The sequence below is a fragment of the Schistocerca gregaria genome, chromosome 5 (assembly GCF_023897955.1).
Source record: "Schistocerca gregaria isolate iqSchGreg1 chromosome 5, iqSchGreg1.2, whole genome shotgun sequence".
NCBI lineage: Eukaryota > Metazoa > Arthropoda > Insecta > Orthoptera > Acrididae > Schistocerca > Schistocerca gregaria.
The window spans coordinates 503,730,406-503,754,990 of record NC_064924.1 but is presented as its reverse complement, the minus strand read 5'-3'; the positions used below and the strand labels follow the sequence as shown (position 1 = coordinate 503,754,990).

The window sequence follows — 24,585 nt, the reverse complement described above, 5'->3', positions numbered from 1 at the left end:
TCGAAGTAGAGAGGATATAAAATGTAGACTGGCAACGGCAAAGAAAGCGTTTCTGAAGAAGAGAAATTTGTTAACATCGAGTGTAGATTTAAATGTCAGGAAGGCGTTTCTGAAAGAATTTGTGTAGAGTGTAGCTATGTAAGGAAATGAAACGTGGACGACAAAAAGTTTAGACAAGAAGAGAATAGAAGTTTTAGAAATGTGGTGCTACAGAAGAATGCTAAAGATTAGATAGATAGATCACGTAACTAACGAGGAGGTATTAAATAGCATAGGAGAGTAGAGAAATTTGTGGCTCAACTTGACTAGATGAAGGGATAGATTGGTAGGGCATATTCTGTGGCATCAAGGGATCACCAACTTAGTATTGGGGGGTAGCGTGGAGGGTAAAAATCATAGAGGGAGACCAAGAGATGAATACTCTAAACAGATTCAGATGGATGTAGGTTATAGTAGGTACTGGGAGATACAGAAGCTTGCACAGGATAGAGTAGCATGGAGAACTGCATCAAACCAGTCTTAGGACTGAAGACCACAACAACAACAATCATCTCACCACGTCCAATCTCAAAGGTAACTAACGCTTACGACCGTTATAGCGTGTAAGTAAAGAAAACCTGATTTGCATCCTTATCGTGGTACTATTAGCGCCACTTTTATGCGACTGGCGGGAAATTTGGGTGGACATCATCTTTGAGATGTAGAAACACGCCCACCAACCTTCATCTACGACGCAAATGTCCTTGATGCAGCGATGTTTTTGCTGTCAGTGTATGTACCGGGTGATCAAAAAGTCAGTATAAATTTGAAAACTGAATAAATCACGGAATAATGTAGGTAGAGAGGTACAAATTGACACACATGCTTGGAGCGACATGGGGTTTTATTAAAACCACAAAAATACAATAGTACAAAGAATGTCCGACAGATGGCGCTGCACCTAATCAGAATAGCAATAATTAGCATAACAAAGTAAGACAAAGCAAAGATGATGTTCTTTACAGGAAATGCTCAATATGTTCACCATCATTCCTCAACAATAGCGGTAGTCGAGGAATAATTTTGTGAACAGCACTGTAAAGCATGTACGGAGTTATGGTGAGGCATTGGCGTCGGATGTTGTATTTCAGCTTCCGTAGAGATGTCGGTCGATCACGATACACTTGCGACTTCAGGTAACCCAAAGCCAATAATCGCCCGGACTGACATCTGTGGACCTGGGAGGCCAAGCATGACGAAAGTGGCGGCTGAGCACACGATCATCACCAAACGACGCGCGCAAGAGATCTTTCACGCGTCTAATAATACAGCTTCACTAAAAGCGCCTTTTCAGGTAAGGTCAACATGCTGCGACTGCTCGCGCATCTGATTCTCTCTCTCATTACAGAGATGTCGGTCGATCACGATACACTTGCGACTTCAGGTAACCCCAAAGCCAGTAATCGCCCGGACTGACATCTGTGGACCTGGGAGGCCAAGCATGACGAAAGTGGCGGCTGAGCACACGATCATCACCAAACGACGCGCGCAAGAGATCTTTCACGCGTCTAATAATACAGCTTCACTAAAAGCGCCTTTTCAGTTAACGTCAACATGCTGCGACTGCTCGCGCATCTGATTCTCTCTCTCATTACAGCTCCTTTTATACACGATTGTCGTGCGCAGTCACTGACGCTTTGCTGTCCAGCGCCATCTGTCGAACATTTTGTGAACTATGTTTTTTTTGGTTCTATTAAAACCCCATGTCATTTCAACCACGTGTGTCAATTTTTATCTCTCTATCTACATTATTCCGTGGTTTATTAAGTTTTCAAATTTATACTGACTTTTTGATCAACCGGTATTGATGTTGCATGTGTCTCTGCGTTTAGAGCAGAGCGGACATCAAGAAGGGACGGAATCATGTCGCTTCATCACAGTTTGCGTGCAAAGGGTTTGAATTGTGGTATAATCTTGCGAACGTGTAGGTAGTGCCAGTTCAGGCCACGTACAAATCTTACGCTCGCCGCCTGCAACACAGACGTGTCGGCACTGACACGCACAGCGAATCAGCGAATGGACAGTCGGTCACAGCTGTCGGCGGCGAGGAGGCGACCCTGTACGGCCGTCAGAGCGCGCAGTCGGTTAATGTATGCAGGGAGCGGCCAGCGGACCTCGAAGTGCGTCATTTGCAGAGTGGGCCGGCCGCCGGTACAGGCGACACGCACCCGAGCACGCACGCACGCACGCACGCAACTGTTGCCGGCGAGTCATTACACACTTGATGCGGTTGTTACGCACCGTGGCGGCAGGGAGGACACGACAGCGACAGACGGGGCGCCGGCGCACCCCCGCCCTGCCTGGGGGTAAAAAGACAAAACGCGAGGTCCGCGCATTGCGAGCCGCCAGAGCGTGAAATGGCACCGGCCATTCTTTGTATTATAATGTAACAGATGGTTTAGCCGCATTACGCATTCATACGGCAGGATGCGGGCGGGGCCGCGCGGCGCCAGCTCGTCCGGAAGATCAGATTTGCCGCCGGAGGGCCGAAAAACGCCGCTGTTTGTGTGCGTGCGTCTGCGGGGCGCTTGCGCATTCCCGTGTGTGATGTCGCTGTTTATACGGAGAGCCCTGCGTACGATACTCCCGCATATGTCGCTAGCGTCTCGTTCCCCACTTGCTACGTAATCCCCCCACCCCTCCACCTGCCTTCCCCCGCCGTCCCCCCGTCCACTTTTTGGCGGACTACTGGCGTCGGGACCAATTATCGAGAGTAGTATCGATAGCAATAGTGATCGGGGATAGTTACGGGGGAAAACCCTCCCGCTCGGAGGGTGGCAGACGCGACTTCGGGGACGGCCGGATTGCTTTCGGGTGCGGTGACGCGGATGACAACTTTTCACTCTAGCGACGTTTTAGCTCTCCCGTATCTGTGGCAGGGGGAAGAGTCTCCCGTTCTTACTGGCGAACCCTATATCTCGCACACGAGATTAATCGCGATTCCCTGTCGGTGGGGGATTCGGTACTCGACGACAAGTACTAAAGATTTGTGTCTCGTGGTCATCAGCTTGAACCATTGACTCCATCTGTCGCCTCGCTGTCCGTGAAACTACGACGCAATCGTTGTAGCTATCCCTCATTACGTTAAGTACTCAGCAAGCAGATTTTATAACTTTCCATATATCCAACCGTAATTTCCGTAGCTGAAATTACCCGGAATAATCTGTTGGGTTGATGCAGTAGTTTGTAGAATCTCCTAGCTGCATAAAAGTTTTGCTTGAGAATTAGTAGCACACAGAAATCATTCAACAACATAGACCTATTACACTTCAGTTGAAATAACTGCTAATCTCCATGAATTTTAATAAAAGGTGACACTTCCCGTAGCAAGGCTATGAATGTAGGATATTTTCATATCTGATCACTCCGGCTATAACAGCTGGCAAATTTTTCTGTGCTTCTAATGCTCACGATAATATTTGTTTATTGTTTTGTTTCTTTATTTTATTTAATATTTCCTGTAAGCCTCTTGCGCAGGCAGAGTATTTCAGAACATCGGTGGATCAGGGAAATCAGTTACCACTGCTAACAATATGAGCTAGTGTAATTCGAAGAATGTGGTTTGTGTCTACTTTGTGTACGTTTAGAATCGCTTTCGGGTTCGAGGAAGGAATTTTTGAAATGTAACTCATTAGAGTACGATTTCATGTTGTATATTGGTCAAGAAAAGTTCAAAATTATAGTTCCACACACAGTATTCTCATTTGTGTTGTTTTTATAAAACCAATTTTTTATCAAATTTCTTCTTTTAATATACTGATATCGCATTGCTAAACATTTTTTTAGCTATTTGAGTAGCTAATCTTTAATATTTTTCGCTCAGATCCATCAGCTTCAATTCATGCCGATTAGGACGAAGTCAGAAATTTTGTAATAAGCGACGTAGCCGCGATTATTAGAGCGAAAAAAGAGAAAAGACAGTTACACAAGGGAAAACGCTACTAGTGTCGTCGTAAACTTTTTGCCCGCTACTGCACGCCGTCTCAGATATTTACAAAGAGCTTAGAACGTAACGCCATTGGGTGTCACCCTGATTTACGATTGCTATTGAATTTTCACCCCGCCTCCAAGGGCGTTAGGTTTGCTTACTTGCAGATTAAGGCTGTTAAGATCACAATGTCATTTCATTTATTTGATTTTGTACGTCTAGTTCCGTGGGACAAAACTGAGGAGCGAATCTCCACGGAAATGGAACGACTCAGTACATGAAATGACCATCAAAAACGTCAATAACTTAGAGAATAAAACGTACGCGAATCGTATGCAGATGACTAGTTTCCGAGTAAAAACTAGCATAAGCTTTTCACTGAAGGAAAATAATGTATCTGAATAGACAACACGGGCTAGTCTCTACTGCATGCAACTCTGCCATCACTTACAATGAAACGCATTTCTTTTTTGATGTTTATTCAAAGATGTGTCAGGAAGGACCAGCGTTGAAGATCTTCAGTAATTCCTGCCTCTCAACAAAACGGTTACTGTTCCCAAGCCAACTTACTCTGTGGAAATCGTAGCTATAAGTCTCTTTCGTCTGCATCTCTGACGTTAATTCTTTATGGAGTAACATTGTACCAATGCTGGTAGCCAGGCAGGACGGTACGAAATCCGGCACCTGTTTCTCGTTGTGAGATCGGTCGTGCCAGAAGACAGGCATCAGTGTTTACCATTCCTTGACAAAGAGCTAGCACCTTCGCTACACATCATAAATGATACAGGCAATCAGTCGCCAACATAAGCGATTAATGAGACACGCACTTCGCTAAACAATTTCCAAAGTAGTTGCATCCATTTCCACATCGTTTCATTTTGTCTGAACTCTGAAACAAGCTAAGTGACTACTTATTTGTGTGATAAATTTTCGTTTTTTCCTTTGACTGTGAATGACTTTCTGCCGACTTCGCAATAGCCGCGACCCCACACGTGCAGCAGTAGACGCGTCCTAGTTTGGGGGGGTTCAAGAGGCAATCTAGTTTCGCAAACAACTTCATTATCGAATAAGTTCCTTCGAATACTGTTGGGCAGAAGACAGAAAGAATGAAGCTACGAAAGAACAAGACACGATATATAAAGAAGATGTGGACAGATTGTCCAAGTGAGATAAGCTGCTGAATAGAGCCTTTCGACGTGTCATCGATATAGTGGATGCGTTAATCGTGTTCCAGCGTAGCTTTCTCAATCTCCAGTTATGGACGAAAGTCGTCTGAATTGTGTTGAACAAAGAGCGCTGTTGCCGACATATTCAGTGCCGTGGTTCGGATGTCTACAGAGCTTGTAGTGACTGTAGGTGAAACTATCGACAACTGGATCGCATCCCGACATCAGCTATCAGAAACTGTAAAGAAAGATAGATGAATCAGTTTGTAGCATTCCCAGAAACGGGCGATTAATCTCGTTGCTATTGAACAGTTCGGCACTGCGGCATCTCGATATGATCCACGAAATTTGTCTACAAAACGTGCTTGAGATCGACTGGCAAAATACTGTTCCACAATGCAGCCATATTACTGTTTGGAAAAGATGTTTACCAAGCAATGAACTGCACAACACTACAGGCGCCGTGTGACCTGTAGCTATTATGAACTGCAAAATACTACAGGCGCCATGTGACCTGTAGGCATTACACTGACATCTTCGTGCTACCTTGTGGTGGTTGATGGAATAAATGCAACGAAACTACTATTTAGAGACACATTTACACTACCTGATCAAAAGTACCTGGACGCCCATTGGTTGACATGAATGTGGGGTGTGCCTTTACGATGGTTTGAACTCTGTTGTGGACACTGTCATTGAGGTGTATGAAGGGCTGTGGAGAAATGGAAGCTTATTCTTCCTCAAAAGCCGGAATCAGAGAAGATAGTGGTACTGAACGCTGGGGTCCAGAGCGAAGTCGATGTTCTGAATCATTACGAAGGTGTTCCACTGGGTTCAGGTTGGGGCGCTGGGCAGGCCAGTCCATTTCAGGAACTTTACTATTCACGAAACACTGCCTCACAGGTGCTGCTTCATGGTAAGGTGTTCTGTCCTATTGATGCATCGGGCATGGATGTGTGTGATGTCCTTAGGTTGCTTAGGTTTAAGTAGTTCTAAGTTCTAGGGGATTGATGACCTCAGCAGTGAAGTCCCATAGTGCTCAGAGCCATTTGAACCATTTATTGATACAGACAGGCATCGTCTCCGAACTTCTCCTCTACTGTTCGCCGGACTTAGTGTTGTAAAATGTGGTTACATCGTTCTGCATTTAACGTTTCTAAAGCGCAATAAAGGAATCGCACCCTAACCTCGAAAACCACCCCTATACTATAACACAGCCCGCTCCGTAGTTCGCATTAGGCAACACGCATGATGACATGTAACGTTCTTCACGCAATCGCCAAACCTAAATCCTAACATAGGACTGCCACAGGGTATAGCATGAGTCATCACTCCAAATCACTAGTTTAGAGACATCCACTGCCCAGTGGCGTTATCCTTTATGCAGCCTTAGACTTACCTTATGAGAAGGTTCTCGGCCACTGTACTCTTTCAGAGTCCCCTATGCACAGTTATTTTGCTAGCTAATTGCTGGTAGCACTTTGGAGTGATTCCTTAAGCTTTTTTCAATCGATTTTTGATAACCACCCACGCAACGCTCGACTGCCACTGACCTTTCGGTACAGGAGGTCTAGCTGGTCATGGTTTATCTGTTGTTGTTCTTTCGGCTTTCTGCTTCACAGTCACATCACGAACACTCGACTCGTGCAGCTTTAGGAGGTTTGAAATGTCCCTGATGGATGTGGTACACAGGTGGCATTCCGTGACTAGTCCACTTTCGAAATCGTTGATCTCTCCCGAGAGGTCCATTCTTCTGTTGCTACTATTGACAATTCCTCCTTCCATACTGAGGTGTCCGGGTACTTTTGGTCGGACAGTGTACCGGGTGATCAAAATGTCAGTATAAATTTGCAAACTTAATAAACCACGGAATAATGTAGATAGAGAGATGAAAATTGACACACATGCTTGGTATGACATGGGGTAGAGATACGCCTGTATGTTACAGAATCGCATCATCCCCAGCCTTGCTGATAAACACCTGCTGGAACATACAACGTTTATGCAGGATGGCGCTCCACGCCATATTGCTAGACGCGTGGAAGATCTCTTGCACGCGTCGTTTGGTGATGATCGTGTGCTCAGCCACCACTTTCGTCATGCGTGGCCTCAAAGATACCCAGACCTCAGTCCGTGCGATTACTGGCTTTGCGGTTGCCTGAAGTCGCAAGTGTATCGTGATCGACCGACATCTCTAGGGATGCTGAAAGACAACATCCGACGCCAATGCCTCGCCATAACTCCGGACATGCTTTTCAGTGCTGTTCACAACATTATTCCTTGACTACAGCTACTGTTGAGGAATGATGGTGGACATATTGAGCATTTCCTGTAAAGAACATCCTCTTTGCTTTGTCTTACTATCTTATGCTAATTATTCAGATGAAACGCCATCTGTCGGACATTTTTTGAACGTTTGTATTTTTTGGTTCTAATAAAACCTCATGTCATTTCAAGCATGTGTGCCAATTTGTACCTCTCTATCTACATTATTCCGTGATTTATGCAGTTTTCAAATTTATATTGACTTTTAGATCACCCGGTATTTTCATGTCTGCGGCTTCTGGATCGCACTGTGTCGTAAGGTAGCGGGCATCGGCAGCGGGTGCTGGTGCAGGGGTGACGTCCGCGGCCACAGCGGGTGCGCCTGAGCTGGTGGGCGTGCCGTGGATCTCGCTGCGGCCCGCCGTGCGTGTCCCCGGCTTTCCGCAGTCGGAACTCGCCGCTCGGCGACATTCCACACCGCCCACTCCCCAGCTGGCGCCTGCCGCTTCCCACATCCCCGCCCGCAACCTCCCGATCACTCGTGCCACACAAACAAAAATGAACTTCACCAACATTAACGATTTGTCAGACAGGATCAGCAGCATTATACTCGAATGAATGTTCTCTGAGGGCGCTGTAGTTTACGTCTACATCTGCATCTACATACATACTCCGCAATCCACCATACGGTCCGTGGCGGAGGGTACCTCGTACCACAACTGTCATCTTCCCTTCCTGTACCACTCCCTAAACAGAACGAGGGAAAAATGACTGCCTATATGCCTCTGTACGAGCCCTTATCTCTCGTATCTTATCTTTGTAGTCTTTCCGCGAAATATAAGTTGGCGGCAGTAAAATCGTGCTGCAGTCAGCCTCAAATGCTGGTTCTCTAAATTTCCTCAGTAGCGATTCACGAAAAGAACGCCTCCTTTCCTCTAGAGACTCCCACCCGAGTTCCTGAAGCATTTCCGTAACACTAGCGTTATGATCAAACCTGTCAGTAACAAATCTAGCAGACCGCCTTTGAATTGCTTCTATGTCCTCCCTCAATCCGACCTGATAGGGATCCCAAACGCTCGAACAGGACTCAAGAATAGGTCGTATTAGTGTTTTATAAGCGGTCTCCTTTACAGATGAACCACATCTTCCCAAAATTCTACCAATGAACCGAAGACGACCATCTGCCTTTCTATTACATGCTTGTCACACCTCATATCGCTCTGCAATGTTACGCCCAAATATTTAATCGATGTGACTGTGTCAAGAGCTACACTACTAATGGAGCAGTCAAACATTACAGGATTCTTTTTCCTATTCATCTGCATTGATTTACATTTATCTATATTTAGAGTTAGGTGCCATTCTTTACACCAATCACAAATCCTGTCCAAGTCATCTTGTATCCTCCTACAGTAACTCAACGACGACACCTTCCCGTACACCACAGCATCATCAGCAAACAGCCGCACATTGCTATCCACCCTACCGAAAAGATCATTTATGCAGTTAGAAACCAACAGAGGACCTACCACACTTCCCTGGGGCACTCCAGATGATACCCTCACCTCCGATGAAGACTCACCATCGAGGACAACGTACTGGGTTCTATTACATAAGAAGTCTTCGAGCCATTCACATACTTGGGAACCAATTCCATATGCTTGTAACTTAGTTAGGAGTGTGCAGTGGGGCACCGAGTCAAACGTTTTCCGGAAGTCAAGAAATATGGCATCCATCTGATACCCTTCATCCACGGTTCGCAAGATAGGAGAGTACCATCTATAAAAGATCGTAAGGAGATACAGAAGGACTTGGACAAAATTTCTGCTTGTGGTGTAATGGACGAGTGTTCTGATTTAAATATGGATAACTCCAATATAACGCCTAAAACAATGAGAAAGGAAATAGTAATAACTGGTTATAAGATTAGTGTGAATATCTTGTTCACGTCACATCGTATGATTATTTAGGAGTACCTTATACTAAGATGCGATATGGAAAGGGATCATAAGTAAAATTTAGTATCAGGGAAGGCAAGTGCAAGACTTAATATTTCTTGGAAGGGAATATCATACAAGACGCGGCCGGGAAAGGAGTGAGCTGACCCCGTGACCCTCCACATCCACATCCAGTACGCCTATGAGCCAAAGGTGACACGACCGTCAGTGGGTAACGTTGGGTATTCCGAGGCCTGTTTAATTTTAGTTCAGTTGCAGTATTTTGAGTCTTAATTCTATTTTGTCGACAGCTCACATTTTGAGACCGTGGCTGTGTACAAAATACAGTCTGATTCTTACGAAGAAGAAATGAGCAGCCAGCCACTTTTAATAACGCTGTGCATTCACGTGAATAGCACCGTTGCCGGTTTTGCACCGACAGGTTCATCATCAGACGGCTGTTAACGTTAAGATACAGATTTTTTGTTGTTTATATTCTATGGGGTGGTCACGCCCTACGATCAAAACACGATGTGAGGAACGGCCTATTTAACTGTAACTGTACCCGATAACGGTTGACTGCAATACAAATAAATCATTAAAGCAAAAAACTTTTAGCTGTAGGTAACTTACACTGAAAATCCGAGTCATTAGGTTGCAAAGCTGACTGCTCGTGTTCATGAAGTAGTATATATATATGCCGGACCGAGAATCGATCTTGGAACCCTTGTCTTTCGCGGGCAAGTGCTCTACCAACTGAGCTACCCAACCACGACTGACGACCCGTCCTCACAACTTCAATTCTTCCAGTACCTCGTCTCCTACCTTCCAAACTTCACAGAAGCTCTTCTGCGAACCTTGCAGAACTAGCACTCCTGGAAGAAAGGATACTGCCACAGTCTGGGGGACGTTTGCAGAATGAGATTTTCACTCTGCAGCGGAGTCTCCGCAATATCCTTTCTTCCAGGAGTGCTAGTTCTGCGAAATTCGCAGAAGAGCTTCTGTGAAGTTTGGAAGGCAGGAAAGAGGTACTGGCAGAATTGAAGCTGTGAGGACGGGGCGTGAGTCGTGCTTGGGTAGCTCAGTTGGTTGAGCACTTGCCCGGGAAGGGCAAAGGTCCCGAGTTAGAGTCTCGGTCCGGCACACAGTTTTAATCTGCCAGGAAGTTTCATATGAGCGCACACTCCGCTGCAGAATGAAAATCTCATTCTACCACCAAAAGGTTTTGTCACACGGAAGAATGCATACAAACATGGCGATATCTCAACTGTAACGGTGTCAAAGAATTTCTCTCATAGAGATGTACATTGTTGTGACAGTATAAAATTTACTGAAATACAAACGTTTCATTACATGCAACTTATATTCAGCGATAACTGATTACAGTCCAGATAAACAAATACGGAGGCTAGTTTGCCAGGAAATGTAACTGAAACGACATTATATAAATAATGGATCTCGCACAAATTACATAAAATGATTGTAAAGTCAGCAGTTTCTGCTAAAATAATTCATTCCCCCCATTTTTTGGTCACTCCTCGTATGTCACAGGAATCTCTGTCAGTTAAAGCCTCATATGGGCTTGTCTGAGAAGAAGTGCCGCAAAGTGATTGAAAAACAGCAGAAAGGAAAAATACAGCCGCACCTGTTTTAAGACTGTTGTCGCAATGATCAAAATAAGGTGGTGTTGATACCAAACAGAAACTTGAAAAGTTCAAGTTGATATTACTAGTCCCTATTTTCCATTTTCAGTGCACAAACATTTACAACCGGGATGAAATACGTGGACAGTGTTGGTTACAAGGGAAGCTAGAGGGGCGGCAATGTTGACAGCGGTGTAGTGGAGGCTATTGGGAGCAGCTGAAGCACGAATCCGCGGCGGCACGAGCCACAAAGGGCAGAACAATAGCAGCCAGCCTTAAAGAGCACCAGCAGCAGCGCACCACAAACAGCAGCAGCTGCTCTCTGTGGGTGAACGGTCCTACCTCTGCTGCGCAACTGACGACCTCGCTCTACTTGACGGGCGTGTCTAAAATATACTGTAGCACTCAAGAGTCAAGAGCGAACCCAAGTTCTGAGCTCAGGGGGGACGAAACTCATGTTTGTTGCACTCTGAAGGGCGGAGGAGTTTTAAGATTTCACGATAAATATTTCTATGAACCGGGTGATCAAAATGTCAGTATAAATTTGAAAACTGAATAAATCACGGAATAATGTACAGAGAGAGGTACAAATTGACACACATGCTTGAAATGACATGGGGTTTTATTAGAACTAAAAAAACACAAAAGTTCAAAAAATGTCCGACTGATGACACTTCATCTGAATAATAGCGTAACGAAGTAAAACAAAGCAAAGATGATGTTCTTTACATGAAATGCTCAGTATGTCAACCATAATGCCTGAACAATAGCGGTAGTCGAGGAATAATGTTGTGAACAGCACTGTAAAGCATGTCCGGAGTTATGGCGAGGCATTGGCGTCGGATGTTGTATTTCAGTATCCGTAGAGATGTCGGTCGATCACGATACACTTGCGACTTCAGGTAGCCCCAAAGCCAATAATCGCACGGACTGAGATCTGGGGACCTGGGAGGTCAAGCATGACGAAAGTGGCGGCTGAGCACACGATCATCACCAAACGACGCGCGCAAGAGATCTTTCATGCGTCTAGCAATATGGGGTGTTTCTAATAAAACCTCATGTCATTCCAAGCATGTGTGTCAATTTTTACCTCTCTATCTACATTATTCCGTGGTTTATTAAGTTTTCAAATTTATGCTGGCTTTCTGACCACCTGGTATGTTCGTTGCTGCTCAGTATCCATTACGTGTTCCTCCTTTCCTCAAATCGACACTGAAATCATGATTCCCCGCTGTGTTGCTGTGTAGAATTCTAGTTTACTTTGAAAATTTTTGTTTTGGGTGGGGGTGGGATCTACGCCAATACCTGGTAGAACTGATTATGTCGCTCTGGACCAGACTTCATCAGAACCCATCATAAGGTGCTATGTGCGTCAGATTAGTGTTATAGGCGAGCTGTTCTTCGTAAATTACTCAGATTTAATTGCTCGCAGGAGTGTTGGCAGATGGAGCGTCCTCAGGGACCAAGTACTCTTGAAGATTGACAGAAAATATTGTTTCATGCTGCAGTTAATGATCACCCTAAAGGTAAATTTATTATTTTCCTAGACTGATTCTGCGATCATCATGCATTTTACACGAATAATACCGTCTAAATCACTTAATGCATTTTCATTTTGTGACTGCGTTTCTGCTACTATCATTATCAGATCTGTAGCTCACAACCAAACCTCCAGATGCCAGACACTCAGATTGGCACCAAACGTTGTATCTCGATAAAGTGTCAACAAAAACTTCGATTTAGTTGGTGCTATGTGCTGTCATCCAGTAGAATATGCGAAAAGGGTAATTAAAAGTAACACCAGAACTGCAAAGCACAGGGAATGTGTATCTGTGAAAGATTGCTTTTTATGCCTCGGGTGGGTGAGTCGATACAGCGTGGGATCGTCTTACGCGTTCAAACCCAACTGATGACTTATATTTTTATTTTTACTTTTTGGGTGTGGACATTTTCCTAACATGTAAAAGGACTTTTCTGAGTTTTTAGCAATGTTTTTTTTTTTTTTTTTTTTTTGACAGTCTACTTTCGCTTCGTTAGTTGAAAGTAGCAAACCAATAGAGCAAGTTTGTATAGATAGGTGTGGTGTGCTGTCGGACATGTGCAACAGAACAGACACCACTCATGATGAAACGGCTAGTGCGTTTGTAGTTTCTCGGAATAAATATAAACAGTCGGAACAATTGCATTATACGTGCAGAAGTATTAGTAATCCTATAAAACACTTTCGTGCATAATACAGTGAAAACAATTGTAGTCATTGGGATTTGAGCCCACGATCCTTAGTAGTTGCTACGACGTTTTAAGACTCTACCACCTTCCCCATCGATGCTATGCATATTAATTGTTCACATTTATGCCTTTCCTGTGCTCTGTGGTTTCTATGCTAGACGATAGCACACAGTACGAATTAAATCGGAGTTTTGGTCGATATAACGTTTGGTACCGATCTGAGTGTCTGACATCTGGAAGTTTGGGTGTCAGCTCAGTGTAAAGCCGGAATACACCCACCAAAACTTAGAGCTCGTAAAACGAAATTCAGTAGCAGTAATAATAAAACCTATGCCAGTTCATTATCTTATTCCCCAACATTATGACCTAACAAGAATGGAAATAAGGTTTATTGCTCTAAAGGGTACGTCATTACGTTTAATCGCCATCAGGAATCAGAGTTATTAATTTATTGTAAGTGCTCTAGTGAATGCTGTTCTTTTTGACTGTTTATGTACACTCCCTGACAAAAGAAATGAAGCACCCGGAAGGCGTGGTCGGATGCCAATGTAACTTCGTGCTCGTACGCACCATCGGTTGGTATGTAAATAATTGGGATTGCAATTCACTTTGTCAGGTAGAACGCCCACCGGAGTGCATTAGTGTCATTAGTTTTTAGTGACATTATCAGGCATGGTGGGGTTTATAAGGGATATGAACAGCATCAGATAGTGACTAATTACAGTCCAGGACACGGACATGCCGCCTACTCGTCTGAGGCTGCGTTATCAGCACCAGACTGTGTTTGAAAGTCAGCTAGCATGCTGGTGGAATAGTGAAGTATCCAAGAGTTTTGGGGCATTCGAGTGTGACAGTGGCCCCATGTTGGACTGCATGGGAACGTGTGGGCAGCCATACTCGCCATGGTTCCTGTCACCCACGTCTGACCATTAAAAGTGATGAGCGTCGTAGTGTGTGCTAAGCACATCGTAATCCCTTCACATCTGCGCCAGCCATCCGAGAAAAAGTGATGGACTTTCTACAGCATTCTGTCATCTCACAACATTGGTTAGAGATTAGCAGCAGTTGTACCAGGCAACTGTCGTCCCATGCGTAGGCTGCCTTAACACAAAAGGACCGTGTTTGGAGTGACCGTGACTTGACCGTGAAGCATGGGCTGATGATGAACGGAGTCGCGTTGTGTTCAACATCTAATTGCGGTTCTCCACTACCCCGACCAACCACTGTCGATGAGTACGTCGGCGAGCTGGAGAGAAGTCCCATTTTTTCAATGTTTCTGAAGGTCATAGGGGTGTCAACTCTTGATATTGTGGTGTGAAGAGTCATCAAAAAATGTTCAAATGTGTGTGAAATCTTATGGGACTTAACTGATAAGGCCATCAGTCCCTAAGCTTACACACTATTTAATCTAAATTATCCTAAGGACAAACACACACACTTATGCCCGAGGGAGGACTCGAACCTCCGCCGGGAGCGGAGCCATCAGCTCACGGCTGGTAATAACTGAATTAACTCTGACGGCACAATGACACATCCTCGAGTGTTACCTCTCATGCGACAGTGGTGCCATTTTTCAACAAGACAATGTTCGTCCTCAACGGCACCTGTCTCTATGAAGTGTCTATGTGATGTTGACGAAATTCTGTGGCCAACAAGATTCCTAGATCTGTCCGCAATAGGACATGCATGGGACCAGATCAGACGTTAACTCCATCCCGGTGTCAGTATACAGGAGCCATCGTATATACGTGATCGCAGACTTCCTCGGCGTATTTCAATTGTGAAACCTTCTCGAGTTATCAGCGTCCAGATAACGACGCCACGCGGATGGTAACTCTAGAAAATTTCATAGAAGAACCATCCCAGTTGCTTTGTGAGCTAGTTTCCCTCAGAAGAAGATACAACAATTTTATGACACCCTTCCCAACCTAAACAGTTTTCCCCAGCTGTAAGAGTTGACTAACGTGCGTCTGGAAATGGGGAAAAATGTTATCGGGTCTGGTTTGGATGGAATACGGTGTAGAAGAAATAGGCCTTCCGATGAGTCAGAAACACTTCAGACTGCCAAAATTCCGTTAACCATTCTTTTAAAAGTCTTAACTGTTATGCAAAATGAGTCGCCACGCATTTGACTGCCTACTATTGGGAATTAGAGTGCGAACGAGGGTGTGAGACGTTTCCACTAAAAAGGGCGTATAAAACAGTTATTTTTATGTCTTTTACGATTATAGGGGTGTCAGCACCATAGTACTGAAACAGTCATTTTCTTATCTTAAGTGTTCGTGGTGAGGACCCCAATCTGGGGGCCCCCATGCTGCGGGCTAGATAGTATGCACGTTAACACGAGCGTGTTGCTAGTACAGATGGCTATACTGGCTTCTCATAGTTAATGGACGTATTTGGTACGGACGCCGAAAGTCTTAAAATCTACTACTGGTTCCCGGCGAAGCCACCCTTTCATGCCTTTTTCTACGCCACGCCGTTCGAGCTCAGGAGCGCCTCTGCCCCAGAAATCATTTGTCGTCAGATGTGAGGAGATACGAGTTCCGTTATAGGAAATTGCGGCAAGGAAGTGACTCTTTCTAAGTGAAGTATCAAACGGCTATCACTCATAGTTTCAATCCGTGGCCAAACTTCTTTCACTCTAGTGATGAACTAGTTTGGGTTCCGTGGAAATGAAGAAACACGTAAGACAATACTGACCCAACGACTTCGCTTTGAAGATAGGTTAATGAAAGGAAAACGAAGTTTTATAACGTTTGCAGTCTTAGAGAAAGTTTTTGACAACAATGACTGGAATACACTCTTCAAAAATCTGAAGGCAGCATGAGTGAAATACAGGGAGCGAAAGATTATACACAGCTCGAACAGAAACTAGACTATAGTTATAAGAGTCGAATCGTATGAAAGGGAAGCAATATTTGAGAAGGGAGTGAGACAGGGTTGTAGCTTACTGCTGATGTTAACCATTCTGCATACTGACCAGCTGTGAAGGAAACTGAGAAGAAATTTGGAGAAGGAGTTAAAGTACAGGAAGAAGAACTAAGAACTCTAAGGTTTGCGGGTGACAATGTTTGTCACAGGTGGCAAAAGAGTTGTAAAAGCAATTGACCGAAATGGATAGTGTCTTCAAATTTGGCTATAAAATGATCAAGAATAAAAGTACAACAAGGGTGATGTAATGTAATGGAATTAAATCAGGCGATGATGACGGAGTTAGATTCAGAAATCGGACACTAGAAGCAGTAGATGCATTTTTTGCCAATTGAGAAGCGAAATAACTGAAATTGGCCGAAGTAGAGGGGATATAAAATGCAGACTGGCAGTAGTAAAAAAAGCATTTCTGAAAAGAAGAAGGTCAATATGTAATATTAATTTAAGTCCTTGGAATACTTTTCTGAAAGTACACTGTGTGATCAAAAGTACCCGGACACCTAGCTGAAAATGACTTTCAAGATAGTGGTCCCCTCCATCGGTAATGCTGGAATTCAATATGGTGTTGGCCTATCCTTAGCCTTGATGATAGCTTCACTCTCGCAGGCATACGTTCAATCAGGTGTTAGAAGGTTTCTTGGGGAATGGCAATCCATTCTTCACGGAATGCTGCACTGATGAGAGGTATCGATGTCGGTCGGTGGGGCCCGGCATGAAGTCGGCATTGCAAAACATCCCAAAGGTGTTCTATAGGATTCAGGTCAGGACCCTGTGCAGGCCAGTGCAGGTCATTGCCGTGTAACCAATCCGCCACAGACCGTGCATCATGGACAGGTGCAATCGCCATCGCCGAATTGCTCTTCAACAGTGGGAAGCAAGAAGGTGCTTAAAACATCAATGTAGGCCTGTGCTGTGATAGTGCCACAAAAAACAAGGAGTGTAAGCTTCCTCAATGAAAAACACGACCACACCATAACACCACCTCCGCCGAATTATACTGTTGGCTCTACATACGCTGGCAGATGACGTTCGCCGGGAATTCGCCATACCCATACCCTGACATCGGATCACCACATTGTGTACCGTGATTCGTCACTCTGCACAACGTTTTTCCAGTGTTCAGTTGTCCTATGTTTATGCTCCTTATACCAACCAAGACGTCGTTTATCATTTACTGGCGTGATGTGTGGCTTATGAGTAGCCGCTCGACCACGAAAACAAAATTTTCTCACCTCCCGTCTATCTGTCATAGTACTTGCAATGAATCCTGATGCAGTTTGGAATTCCTGTATGACGGTCTGGATACATTTCTGCCTATTACACATTACGACCCTCTTCAGCTGTCGCCGGTCTCTGTCAGTTAACAGACGAGGTCGGCCTGTACGCTTTTGTGCTGTACGTGTCCCTTCACGTTTCCACTTCACTATCACTTCGGGGACAGTGGACGTAGGGATGTTTAGGAGTGTGGAAATCTCGCGTACAGACGTATGACGCAAGTGACACACAGTCACCAGACAACGTTCAAGTCCGTGAGTTCCGCGGAGCGCCCCCATTCTGCTCTATTACGATGTCTAATGACTACTGAGGTCGCTGATATGGAGGACCTGGCTGTAGGTGGCAGCACAATTCACCAAATATGAAAAACGTTTGTTTTGTGGGTGTCAGGATACCTTTGATCACATAGTGTATTCATTTGGAGTGTGACCTTCTACGGAAGTGAACCTTGGACGATATACAATGGAGGAAAAAAATGGTGCTACAGCAGAATGCTGAAGATTAGATGCGTAGACAGAGTAAGAAATGAGGAGATATTGTATAAAACTGAGAAGAAAAGTTGTTTATGGCACAACGTGACTAGAAGAAAGGATCGCTTGAAGTAAGTGCCAGTTTAGTACTGGAGAGAAGCGTGTGTGTGTGTGTGTGTGTGTGTGTGTGTGTGTGTGTGTGTGTGTGTGTGTGCGCGTGAGGGGGGGGGGGGGAAGAGAATTGTAGACGGCGACCAAGGGATGAATATATTAAGCAGCCCTATAGATGCAAGTCGCAGTAGTTATTAGGAAATGATCTGGCTTGCACGGAACAGATTAGCGTGGAGTACTGCACCAAACTATAAGGTGTACAACTTTGCTTCCGCCGTTTGCCGATAGGTGGCGAAAACGGTAAGTAGCCGTTGAAAGAAACAGATCGCAGACGTCAGGCAGTTAGCTTGGACCTCGGTCAACATAACCTCATTGAAATATTAGTCGATTTGTGTCTGCATCGTAAAGTTGTTTTTGATTGAAAATGTCAGTTTACGAGCGTAATTCTCGTCATTTACGGGAGGTGTCACTGTTTTGTTTCAGTATGAAGAAAACGGTGGCTGAGTCTCATCGAATGCTCTCAGGTACGTATGGTAAGGACGCTATTACTGAAAGAACAGTCGTGAGTGGTTTCACCGCTACAAGAACGGTGATTTTGACGTCGTAGACCGGCATGGTGGTGGACGAGAGAATGTTTACGAAGATGCAGAATTGGAGATGTTACTGAGTGAAGACTCGCGTCAAAGTCAAGAATAATTGGCACGATTGGTGGGAGTGACACAGCAAGCCATTTCAAAACGTCTCAAGGCTATGGGCATGATTCAAAAAGAAGGAACTTGGGTCCCTTGTAAACTGAAACCAAGAGACGTTGAACGGCGTTTGTGTGTGTTGTGAACAGTTGCTTCAGAGGCAAAACAGAAGGGATTTCTGCATCGCATTGTGACTGGGGACGAAAAATGGGTTCATTACGATAACCTTAAACGCAAAAAGTCACGGGGATATCCCGGCCATGCTGCCACGTCGACGGCCAAACCGAATATTCACGGCTTCAAGATCATGCTCTGCCTTTGGTGGCACCAGCTCGGCGTCATGTACTATGAGGTCATAAAATTAAGTGAAACAATCACAGGTGCTCGTTATCGAAAGCAATTAACGCGTTTGAGTAGAGCATTAAAACACCAACGGCCGCAATGTAGCGAGAGGCACGATAAAGAGATTTTGAAACACGACAACGCTCGATCTCACGTTGCAAAAGAGGTCAAAACGTACTTGGAAACGGTAAAATGGGAAGTCCTACCCCACCCGCCGTCTTCTCCAGACATTGCCCTCTCTATCACCTATTTAGATGAATGGCGTAGGGCCTCGCTAACCAACACTTACGATCTCATGAAGAAGTCACAAATTGGATCGATCCGTGGAGCGCTTCATCTACATCTACATCTACATGACTACTCTGCAATTCACATTTAAGTGCTTGGCAGAGGGTTCATCGAACCACAATCATACTATCTCTCTACTATTCCACTCCCGAACAGCGAGCGGGAAAAACGAACACCTAAACCTTTCTGTTCGAGCTTTGATTTCTCTTATTTTATTTTGATGATCATTCCTACCTATGTAGGTTGGGCTCAACAAAATATTTTCGCATTCGGAAGAGAAAGTTGGTGACTGAAATTTCGTAAAAAGGTCTCGCCGCGACGAAAAACGTCTACGCTGTAATGACTTCCATCCCAACTCGTGTATCATATCTGCCACACTCTCTCCCCTATAACGTGATAATACAAAACGAGCTGCCCTTTTTTGCACCCTTTCGATGTCCTCCGTCAATCCCACCTGGTAAGGATCCCACACCGCGCAGCAATATTCTAAAAGAGGACGAACGAGTGTAGTGTAAGCTGTCTCTTTAGTGGACTTGTTGCATCTTCTAAGTGTCCTGCCAATGAAACGCAACCTTTGGCTTGCCTTCCCGACAATATTATCTATGTGGTCCTTCCAACTGAAGTTGTTCGTAATTTTAACACCCAGGTACTTAGTTGAATTGACAGCCTTGAGAATTGTACTATTTATCGAGTAATCGAATTCCAACGGATTTCTTTTGGAACTCATGTGGATCATCTCACACTTTTCGTTATTTAGCGTCAACTGCCACCTGACACACCATACAGCAATCTTTTCTAAATCGCTTTGCAACTGATACTGGTCTTCGGATGACCCTACTAGACGGTAAATTACAGCATCATCTGCGAACAGTCTAAGAGAACTGCTCAGATTGTCACCCAGGTCATTTATATAGATCAGGAACAGCAGAGGTCCCAGGACGCTTCCCTGGGAAACACCTGATATCACTTCAGTTTTACTCGATGATTTGCCGTCTATTACTACGAACTGCGACCTTCCTGATAGGAAATCACGAATCCAGTCGCACAACTGAGACGATACCCCATAGCTCCGCAGCTTGATTAGAAGTCGCTTATGAGGAAAGGTATCAAAAGCTATCCGGAAACCCAGAAACACGGAATCAACTTGACATCCCCTGTCGATAGCGGCCATTACTTCGTGCGAATAAAGATGAAACAATTTTTTCGACGCAGGATTCGTACACTGCCCGAAAGATGGGAGAAAACAGTGGCCAGTGATGTAAAGTACTTTGAATGATACATGTGTAATCAATTTGTTTCATTAAAGTCTCATATGTTGGGGAAAAAACGGCGGAAGCAAAGTTGTACACATTGTAGTTAACGGGGTGAACACACCACCGCCACAACAACAACAACAACAATAATAACGCCGATAAATCACGTTCCATACAGAACACTAGGGCCCCACTGACGTCACTGCCTGTTTACGCTACCGCTGTGCCGCTAGCCTACTGAGTACGGCAGCCGGCACTCGCCGGCGGCGACCTACCGTGCGTGTGGCTGAAGTTGGATTCCAGGTCTAGCTTGTCGTCCTTCTCGTGCAGCTTGTCATGCCGCGGCGACGAGCCGCCCTTCATCGACCGGAAGTACTGGCTCCAGCGCGTCCGGCCCGCGTCCTTCTTCAGCCGCTTCTCCTTCGCTCTTCTGGAACAAGGATACAAAGTGTAACATGCCCACTCTGTCCTGAAAAACGTAGCAACACCACGAAATAAAGAACAGTAATGAAACTTCGAGAATACATTTTTCTACGCAACATGTGTAAGTGATCAACATCGTAAGATCACAATTAATAAAATGGTTCAAATGGCTCTGAGCACTATGGGACTTAACATCTATGGTCACCAGACACCTGGAACTTAGAACTACTTAAACCTAACTAACCTAAGGACAGCACACAACACCCAGTCATCACGAGGCAGAGAAAATCCCTGACCCCGCCGGGAATCGAACCCGGGAACCGGGCCGTGGGAAGCGAGAATGCTACCGCACGATCACGAGCAGCGGACCACAACTAATAGAAGCGGGAGATAACCCACTGCAAATGTGAACTGCTGGTACATTAATAACATTTTTAACCGCCACAATGTTGAATGGAAGTGTGCAAACGTACATGCACTGTGCCGTACAGGTGCCAGATGTCAGTTTGAGAGGTGGAGTACCACTCCTGTTGCGCTTGGTAGGTCAGTACGGGATGTTTGTGGATGGCGCTGGTGTTGTGGACCAATGACGTTCTATGTGTGTTCGATTGCAGACAGATCTGGTGACTGAACTGGCCAAGGCAACATGTCGACACACTGTAGAGCAAGTTGGATTACAACGGAGTGTAAGTAGGCTGTTTAGGTTTTTTTATTGGTAACGCCGCCGCCACGTAGCGCTCTGTATGAAAATCACTGGCTGTGCCGTGTGCAGTCTGTGGCTGGTTGGCATTGTTGTAGTACTCGCCATTGTAGTGTTGGGCAGCGGCAGCTGGATGCTAACAGCGCGTAGCGTTGCGCAGTTGGAGGTGAGCCGCCAGCAGTGGTGGACGTGGGGAGAGAGATGGCGGAGTTTTGAAATTTGTAAGAATTGGTGTCACGAACTGCTATATATATATTATGACTAGTGAGGTAAATACATTGTTTGTTCTCTATTAAAATCTTTCATTTGCTAACTATGCCTATCAGTAGTTAGTGCCTTCAGTAGTTTGAATCTTTTATTTAGCTGGCAGCAGTGGCGCTCGCTGTATTGCAGTAGCTTGATTAACGAAGATTTTTGTGAGGTAAGTGATTTGTGAAACGTATAGGTTATTGTTAGTCAGGGCCATTCTTTCGTAGGGATTTTTGAAAGTCAGATTGCGTTGCGCTAAAAATATTGTGTGTCAGTTTAAGCACATTCGTGTATAATTGTTCAAAGAGGACGTTTCACATAGAGCAGTCGTGTACAATTTTTCTAAGGGGACGTTTCAGGAGATACGTGGGCAATCGTTATGCCCCAGGACTGCTGGTCATGAATAGCAGCACAACAGGCTGAATCACTACTGTGACAGTTGACGTTCGTGGTCGTAGGTCGTGTTCCAAAAATGAACAGCACAGAGACAGAAGTGACGACACTTTCTGCAAGACCTGACCATCATTTTGCAGGACAATGCTCAAGCAAGCACGTAAAGTGCAAGCTGTTACTGATTTGTTTGACTGATGGGGCTGCTAAGTGCTATGTCACCTACTGCACTCCCCTGACTTAAGCTCTCGTAAGTTCTGCTCGATTTCTAAACTGAAGGAAACACGCCATTCTCTTCAGAACTGCTGCAAATTCGTCGGGCAACAGACCGCGGCGCTCCAACTGTCAACACAACTGGCACTGCTAAGAGTACCCTACGACTTCAGCATCGCTGGCAACGAGTTATACACAATGCTGGTGACTTCATTGAAAGTCAGTAAAACTTTTAAACACATATCCATTTTGTATGAGTTATAAATAAATAGTCACCACTATTAAAGTTCCAACTCTCGTATATGTTATTGTTACCGAGTATCGCAGATACATATTTCTGAGCAATCTCTTTCGATCTCCGCCTCTCTGTGACGTTCTTTTTTCTTTTTCTTTTTTCAGAATATTGCCTCAGTAGTTAATTTAGAGATGTTGCTGTCACTGACAGCATTCGATATGAATGCGTACTTCAGCTAGAGCATGCACTACTTCCACACTACTTAGTTGTTACGAGGCAGTTGTGAATGATTTTCTTTATTAATAACGGTAAACTCAAATTTTTTTCCACTCCATAATCGTTTAAGTTTATTATTGACTGAACACTACTACCCCAAAAATGAAAGCATATGTATCGACTCTCCTCTATCAGATCTAATACTTTTCGTGAAGGTTTCGAATATATATGACAACCACTTGCTTTCGTACGTGATTTTTGTTCTTGAGAATAGCACAGTACAGAAAGAAACTCAGAATGAAATGAAGCGCCTGTAGTTACTTTGTGCCCAGATGGGAATATCGTGATATAAAGAGAGTATGTTAACAGCAAAAAAGATCACGGGGAAATTTATACGAAAGTAGGAGCAAAATTATCTCAGTATACATTGTTCCGCTAACCATCCGTTTGTGAGATACAACTGCGAATCTGTGGTTACAAGCCGCCACTGATCTCAGTATGAAATATATAGACCTATTGGTGCAAATGCATTTGAAATGCAGACTTTTCGATTGGATCCCTATCTAACGGTGTCAGTTTCGCCCTTGGCCTACCTGAACAAGAGTTACAGTACTGCCTTAGCACACCACGTGATGGAGTTTATTTTACGCTCACACCTGCTAAAGGTGATGTTCCACTTGACGTCCTCGCTTTTCGATGCAATGCTGTAGTGAGTTACTAATTTTTTCAAGCACGAGCGAATCGTCTCGCAAAGCTTGACAAGAGTGTACAATTCGCTGCTCCCGTTCTTAAAACTTATCAACGGGAGCGGACTTTTGACGTGACCGTAGACAGAAAAATCGATAGGACTGAGGTCAGGTGATCTTGGAGGTCAAAGTACAACTGGCCCTTGTCGACGTGTCCATGTTGGAGAATATTGATACATTTGACGTCTCCTTATATCAGCAACAATATGTCCCGGTACGCCACTATGCTTGTGGTACATACTCCAACGTTACGCAAGGGGAACATCTTCCATCAGTTCTGGAAGATCCCGCATAAGAAACTGGACGTACTCTCGGTCATTAAGGATTTTTGAAACAAAAAACGATTTCTCCTACTACGATTCAATCAGTAAGACCTGACAACATCAGATGACGGAGAAAAAGCACTTTTACAATTAAAAAAAAATATATAAAATCTTTCAGTTGTCTAGGTCGCAATAATACATTACTTTACAACTAACTGGCGAAGGTGTGTCGACTCTGTGTTCAGGTACATTTCTGAATGAGCGTGATTCAGAATTTCACTCTGTAACTTCGTTCCTATAGCCAACGGTGTACTGAAAACTTGGCTCATGCATCGCACAAAGCGAGCATATTCGGAGATGCACTATCAGACGATGGCATTCTAGGCTACAGTGTACGTAGAGACAGTCTCTATAGCTTGAGTGATCTGGAGATGGTTGTTTAGCAACTGTAACTAATACCCCACTGTAAAGTAAAGTGTTACTGCCGTCGAGACAGTTAATAAATAGTCTATTATATGAGATTTTCAAAAGTTGGAAAGACACTTTGCTGATGTGGCGTTTGATGAACAGCGTTTAGATCT

General features: G+C 44.5%; 1 protein-coding gene across 3 annotated transcripts in view; it reads right to left on the bottom strand.

The window, feature by feature from the left end:
- LOC126273023 (LIM/homeobox protein Lhx3) overlaps window positions 1–24,585 on the bottom strand; it is a 695,247-nt gene that overhangs the window by 67,501 nt on the left and 603,161 nt on the right. For all 3 annotated transcript variants that reach the window (XM_049976403.1, XM_049976402.1, XM_049976401.1), the window contains exon 5: window positions 20,845–20,999. In XM_049976403.1, the coding sequence (XP_049832360.1) occupies window positions 20,845–20,999 (155 nt within the window). The remainder of the gene's footprint in view (window positions 1–20,844; window positions 21,000–24,585) is intronic.